Below are 7329 nucleotides of genomic sequence, written 5' to 3'. Positions count from 1 at the left end.
AAAAAAAAAAAAAAAAAAAAAAAAAAAAAAAAAAAGGCAGAAAAAGGAGCAGTCCCAGCAAAAGCAGCTTCTTTTTTCACCACCGATCCTGAGAGAGAGCCTCCCGAGGAAAAAAAGTCTGTGTCTTGTCCCTTTCCCTCCCATTGTCCTTGAAGGGAGGAACATCACCAAACAAACCAGAGCAGTCTCGACTATCATGTATAGTTACAGAAGGGTTGTTTAACTTTCCTCTAACATGAGTAGATGATAGGAATACAATACTCAGCTAACCTAGGACAGAGTGATAGCCTGATCTTTTTTTTGTTGCTTGTTTGAGTATTGTTCTTCATTTTGATCCTGTACCTCGTAAAGTGAAAGGTGGAATAGATGGTCCATTAATTAAGGAAATGGTTTAGTTATCAGAAAAGGTATGTTTAGTTTTCTTGTGTGATCTTGCCTAATTACTTAAGTCAGTGTCCAATTTCTTATCTATAGAGTGAGTATGGATACATTGGATAATTAATGAATAGCAGCACAAAGACATAAGATTCCCCATAATATGATGATGAAGACAATTAAGTGTCCAAAAGAGAAAGTTATAAGATAGCAGTCTAATAAGCTGGGGCTTTTTATCTCTCAACATAAAATATGACATGTAGGCTAAATAAAGCAATGTGGGATTTGAAGGAAAGTATTTTGTTTATTTATAATTTCAAACATAGTACTGTTTCTGTGAATACTTATAAATATCTTCATAGTAGTAGTTTTTCAACTACTGATCAAAGTTACTGCTGGGAAATCAAGCCCTTTGCTAAAATAAATTCTTTGATAAAATTCATATTATTCACTGTAGAGACTGAGTTCTACAAAATCATCTGGGGAGGGCTGGACATCAACTTTAAAAGAATTTTAATTTTTAATTGGGAGTTTTTTTAATTGAACTTTTCTGAGACAGGGTGTCTGAAAAAAAAAAAAAAAAAAAAAAAAAAACAAAAAACCAAAAAAACCAAAACCACAAAACCTCTCAGCATAAAAGTTTAAATGTTCCAGCTATTAAGAGGATATGCTTTGTTAAAGAAAGAGTTTGGTCCTGCAAATTCAAGATCAGTGTTTATCTGTGTTGCTGTCCACACATCCACTGACTGTGATATGTGATTTAGCTGGCAGCTATTATCATGTTCGTATTCAGTTGCAAATTACAAATGTTCTGATGTTAAGTTAGCTGAATGTTTTGATTGTAAGTTAGCTGAATGTTTTGATTATAAGCGAGCTGAAAATGTTCAGTGTGTTGCCTTGCAAAATACACTGTTATCTAAGAGGTCTTGAAAGAACGTGAATGATATGTCATTTGGAAAAGTAAATTAAATCTATAACTGTAAAGTTACTTTGGTCAAAGAACGCTCAGAGCAGTTTATCATATTTTGCTGTAAAACATTGTCATTCCTAGATGAGAGCACTCCTGTGTCATTACACCTATTTCAGCTAAGCCTCATGAGATTCCAGGACAGATTCCCCTCTTAGAAATTGGCTGGGAGAAAACCAGCATTTAATCACACTGATCCTTGACACAAGGCTGCTGTATTTTATGAGTTCACTGTATGGATTTCTGCTTAAGCTCAAAATTTTCACTCAGCTGACAGAGGCATTAGTACTGTTCAGTCTGACATTCTTCAAGCATTTGCTTACACTTCAGGTCTTCAGACATTTATTCATTGATTTGTGTGTGGTTCTTTTGTTAATGTGTCAGTTCCTGATCCTAGAAGTGCTTCATCCTAGGCTCTGAAGGGAGTTCAAAGAACTGATTAAAAATTAYTAAAATGTAGATTCAGAAAGGAATTGTATGTAGACTTATCAATGTTCATTTACTGCATCAACAATGGCACTTTTCAGAGCTGTAAAATAAAAAAAAAATCTTCAGAATTTTTAGATAATTTGCTTAAAATGCTTTTCTTCTTTTCATGATATCTATTGCTTAGACATTGGTTTGAGTATCAGTCTTTTTCATTTCAGTATGACTTTTATATGGATGTGGACTACAGGCCTGTGACCTTGTTGCTGGCTTCTGACATAGTACAAGCCTACAGCAACTACTTTAAGATGTCATTAATAAGCATTTCTGTAAGAGTGGAAGGTGGATCGTATCTATGTTAAATAACTGTTTTAAACATAAGTTTTCTAAACATATATGATTTACATCACAAAATGCAGAGTATGGGTTTCAGAAACACTATTAACAGTCATGAAGGGGTAAAGTTTGGTAGTCTGGGAGCACAGCCCCTTTCTGATATGTGAGATCTGCTCTGCACTGCTATCTGATTAACTGTTCATTGTATTTCAAGGAATCCACCTTGCTTCTTGCTGTCCCATTCACCATGTCTTTTTTGTCCCAAACCTTATTGTTCAGGTCAAAATACTTCTGCCAAGATAGTCTAGCTGTGCTCCTCAACCTTTCTTTCTGATTTCCAGCCTTTTTCCACCCCTCCCTATAAATCACAGTAGAAAACACAAGATTTTTCTTTATCCAACATTTATCTTTCTTTTTTTCCCCATCTAGCTTCCCTTCCTAATTTCCCTTGGCTCCTCTTTACAATGTCTCCCTAATTTATCTTACTCCTTCCTTTCTTCCGACCCTGATCTTCTTTCTTTGTCTCCCACTAGTCAACTTCATTTGATTTTATAAATTTTTCTTTCCAGATTCTTTTCCTGAATCATATTTTACTCTGAACACAGTCTCAGTCCCTGATGCATCAATCCTTTTGATGCCTCTTCCAATAGCTAACCAAGTACTTTTCTTTCTCTCATTTTCATCACTTACTCTTAGCCTCCAATCCCCCCCCTTCCTATTTCTCATCTCTGCACAATCTGTCATGGCTGTTCTTCCCCATGGCTCTTTAATCAGTACCTTCATGTCAAATATTCTTTCTCCAGTTAAAACCTCCCTACCCTGTCAAACACGTTTCATAATTTTATATTCACACTTGAACATCTGCCTTCAATTWTCACAATTGCAGATGACCACAAAGCTTTACCAAGATATCTGGGTTCCCAGGTCTCCTCTATTTCTTCCAGGTCCTTCCAGCTGCTGCCACTCCCCTTGGGTTGTCAGGAAAAGTAAGCATTAGTAAGAGTAGGCTGAAGAGATGGTTGAAAGAGGAAATATAAAAGAATCATCAAGCTATCTGGGAAAGGTGGATATAGTTTTCTGTAGAAGATCTGCAACAATAAACTTTAGGAATTATTTTCAAAGGGATGTTGAAGTAAATTCTGGGTGATACTGGTGTTTTTTCTTCCTCCCTGTTTACTTCTACCAATTTCTTAGTTGAAAAGATTTCTTTTTGCTTGACTTTTCTCTGAACTCCACTTGATTCACTGGAGAGCTTAAACCATGCTTTAGAGCAGGCATTGTTAATTGTTACACCATAAGTAACAATTATGACTGATAGATTTCTCATGTGGTTCCTGAGGAAATTTTCAGTATTTTGACATTATTCTGTTTAATTCAGCAGCCTGAATGTCCCATATTTCATGCCATTTTAAAGCTGCTCTCTCTCTCTGGATGTTCATAAATATTTATTGTTGTAATTAACCACAGCTAAAACATAGCGATAAATACTCTGGCAATCAGAACACAAAGTTCAACCTGTTCTGATAAAAATCTTGTTATGGACAAAAAACCATATGCTTTTATGGCTATCCAAGAATTTACTGTTAGAATAATTGAATGTTAGCAGTTTAATGGAAGAATTACTAGTCTAGATTAAATGGTTATAAGAGAAGATAAAAAAAAGAAGAAATGAAAATGACTATACAGAAAAATATTATGGTTAGAATTGCTATACAGTGTTACTGGGCTACAGACAAATATTTTCTATCTAGGATTGCAGTACCGTGTAATAAATTTTGAGTTTTGTCTGAATTGCATATTTTATTTATGACTCACCTGTTATGCTTAAGATATAGGATATTTAAAAATCAATAGCGCTTAAGAAGTTACCAGAGCAGATTTTAGAGGTCTTAACCTGCTTGCTTTACAATTGCAGTAATATTTATTCCACAATATGTTGAAAGGAAAATTAGAGCCATGTTTCTTTTGTTTTGTTTTTTTTTAAATGTCAAGCCCCCTTTTAAATTTAAAGAGCAATTTGATAATTGATGTAATTTAATTAGGCACACAACTCAATGTGACTATGCTTATAAAGGACACAGAACATGGCCCTGAACAATTGTTTTACTGAATATCTTGGATAAATAATTTTCATTCTTATTTTAATTTTTACCTTAATGATTCAGTGGGTTTAGATTTTTTTTTTTTTTTTAATAATCCCAAGTGAAGCAATGTATAGAAATAACATTTCAAGTAGAAATAATGTTGCTTAATTGAGAACTATATAATCCCAACACATGACAACATTTTACGGCATTTTTAATGTTGAACTTTGCTTAACTGCTTATGGTGATATTTATTAGAAATACCAGCTTTGATACACTGCATCTAAATCTAGACATCTGAAAGCATTCTAACAGTAGTTGCAGTCTCAACTGCAACTGTTGTAGTGTTCTTTTTAGTGACATTTAATTATCAGTCGAACTCAACAGCATCTGAAGAATGTTCATAGACATTTCAGCAGTGGATGTTCAGTCAGGTTTATTTTCAGGAAGCAGTGGTCCTGCCATGCAGCTCTTGAAAAGATAATCTCTGTAAGGTTAACATGGTGTATACTTGCTTCAAATATGCAGTGACTTGTACATGGAGTCCTGGTAACTATTTCATAGTGCTTTTATCCAGTGATAATGTTTGTATTCTACAAGCAGATTTGTGTTACAACTCTGCATAGTGTGTTGAACTGTACTCTACTTTTGCTTGATCTGGGTCCAGTTCAGGTACCCCTATTCCATCCTTACAGACAGATACTGCAAGCTTGTTTCAAAAAATGGTCTTTATTACTTGTTTTTGGCATAAAAAATTGTACTTTTTTTACTTACTCAGCATATATCTACAAATTTCCATTTATATGTCATAAGTCTTCGAGGATCATGCTGGTTATGAAAACCTCTCTGCAAAAGATATTAGCAGAGTAGTGACTAAAGTTTAGCAAAGTGTCCTTTCATTTCAAAACTCAGAAAAGTGCATTCTATCGTACTTCAAATGCAGTGTAAATTCAACACTTAAGTTCACTCAGTTGTTATGTTATTTTCCTGAAAAAGAATACAATTGCCAAATAATATATTTGAGAGAATATGTACCAAAAAAACCCTGCATTTTAATCTGAAAAAGATGCATCTGATGGTGCAGCATATTGTTATATGTCATATTTTTTCAAACATTTGGCAACAAATGTAAACTTTGACTTAGATGTCTAAGTACATTGAATTTTCTAATAAAGCTGTTCATAATTAGTTTTGTATATTGCATAGCTCAAAGAATAATTGTATATTTATAAAGTTATCAGATTGAAAGTAGACTGCTTACTAAGTGTGAGCAAACTTGCTAAAGTCTATATGCATCATAATTGTAGCTTCCTTATGTGCAGTAATATAAACTGGTTTGTGATTATAAATCTTGTTCTGAACTTCTGGATGTTTCTGCATATGTAGCTGAGTCTTCACTGAGGATTCCAAAAGTACTGTGAAGGTTTCATTAATTTTATTAACGAATGTATTAATTTCAGTGGTATTTAAAATTTGTACACGTCATAGATAATCTGATTTTTTTACATTAAGTAAGTATATTTTATTTGTTTTTAATAGTGTCCATTCTTTGGTGTTTAGCTCCCTATTGCAGCTTAAACCCTACCTTGAGGAATGGTGGAATTGTAAATAAAACAGGTGGTCGTGCTGGAAGCAGAGTTCGCTATTATTGCAAACCTGGGTATAGAATGATTGGTCACAATAACGCAACGTGCAGGCGCCACCAAAATGGCATGTACCAGTGGGATTCTCCTGTGCCAATCTGCCACGGTAAGACAATGCTTTCTTCTTGAGTAGGCTTCTATAATTTCATTGCAAAGGCCATTTCACAAAACTGGGATACAGCATTGTCAATACTGCTGTACACCAAGGGAGATGCTGACTAATGATCTGCTCCTCACACATATTTCTGGGTTGCTAACTTTTAGGGTATTCAAGTGGTTTTCTCAGCACTAAGCTCAATGTCAGAAAAAGCTCACTGAATGATAAATGCTGGTGGGTTAACTTTAGGGATATTCCAGCACATGAAAATAAACTCAATGTCTGATGGTAATGCACTCTCCGGTTTTGTTTCTATATGCAATGAAATTTCATCTTTAAAGATGAGAATGTGTATCTTACTGGAATACAGGTGTATAGATACTTTAAAGGATTGCATAAACATTAAATTTACTGGTTTTGATAAGAAATAAATGGAAGTATGACATGAAAGAGCAATTAAAACTACATCTCAGTTTCTAGGCACTAAAAGGCTTTTCCGCTTGTAGTCTTGGAAGAGGTATATTTTTCTGCTGTGCAAGATAATAGATACAATTAAGGATTACTTATATTTTTAACACTCTAAATGCACATGTCCCAGCTGGAACCTGTCAGTCTCATCTAATCATTGACCTTAGAAGCATGCTGACTGTCAATTCATGACAGATCCTCCAGTCAGAAGATTTTCTCGCACCGTTCTTAAATGTTTAACAATCATGTGGGAAGCTGAGAGCTTGAAAGCACTTGGTTGTGGCATAGCGGTGTCATTTTTTCCACTGTCCAAAGACAATATGCCCTTTCAGTCAGTTTGGTTCAGCTTACTTTTCTTTAAATGTTAAAGTACTTGCTATTTAGTGAAACTGTCCTTGCTGATGTGCTTTGTTTGAACTCTTCTGTTCTAAAAACCATTAGCATCCTCGATAGATTTGTGGCAACAGGAACATTTCTTTCCAATTCCAGTTTCTGGGAGAGAAGTATACAACAAATAGATAGATAAGACTGTACCTGAAACAGTGCCAGAATGCCCAAACTTCTTTTATGATAAGTAGGAGCCAGAAAAGCCTGACAATGCAGCAGTACAAGGTTCAGCAGCAACTGAGGAAGGAAGGGACACAGTAGGGGCTGGGGTACAGACTATGGAAGTGCTGAAGTGTGACAGGTAAGCATAGATTTTGCAGTGCTTTAGTACACTGGACATTGCATCAGACCTGACACAACTGAGAGGCCCACCTGTGTGTGGCCAGGCATTGTACATCTTTTATTCCTTAAAATCACTTGCACATCAGAGCTGTTCAGTCTTGAACTTTTCAGTGAATCTCTGGAAAGGTTATTGCTAAAGGTGAAGAAAAAATGCTGACAGAATTATTAGCTTCTAACATGAACTAAAAAGACCTAGGTTGGTTT

At 35.0% G+C, this 7329-nt stretch overlaps 1 protein-coding gene across 1 annotated transcript in view; it reads left to right on the top strand.

Moving 5' to 3' along the window:
• Positions 1–7329, top strand: part of CSMD1 (CUB and Sushi multiple domains 1) — a gene marked incomplete at its 5' end in the record, with an annotated part of 494218 nt that overhangs the window by 421024 nt on the left and 65865 nt on the right. Inside the window, one exon of the mRNA XM_057371364.1 lies at positions 5749–5937. Within this exon, the coding sequence (XP_057227347.1) occupies positions 5749–5937 (189 nt within the window). The remainder of the gene's footprint in view (positions 1–5748; positions 5938–7329) is intronic.

Source organism: Malurus melanocephalus, unplaced genomic scaffold (assembly GCF_030028575.1).
Source record: "Malurus melanocephalus ecotype Western Australia unplaced genomic scaffold, MMel_1.1 scaffold_6, whole genome shotgun sequence".
In the NCBI taxonomy this organism is placed as follows: Eukaryota; Metazoa; Chordata; class Aves; order Passeriformes; family Maluridae; genus Malurus; species Malurus melanocephalus.
The sequence above is the reverse complement of the archived record's forward strand: the minus strand, read 5'-3'. Positions and strand labels throughout refer to the sequence as shown.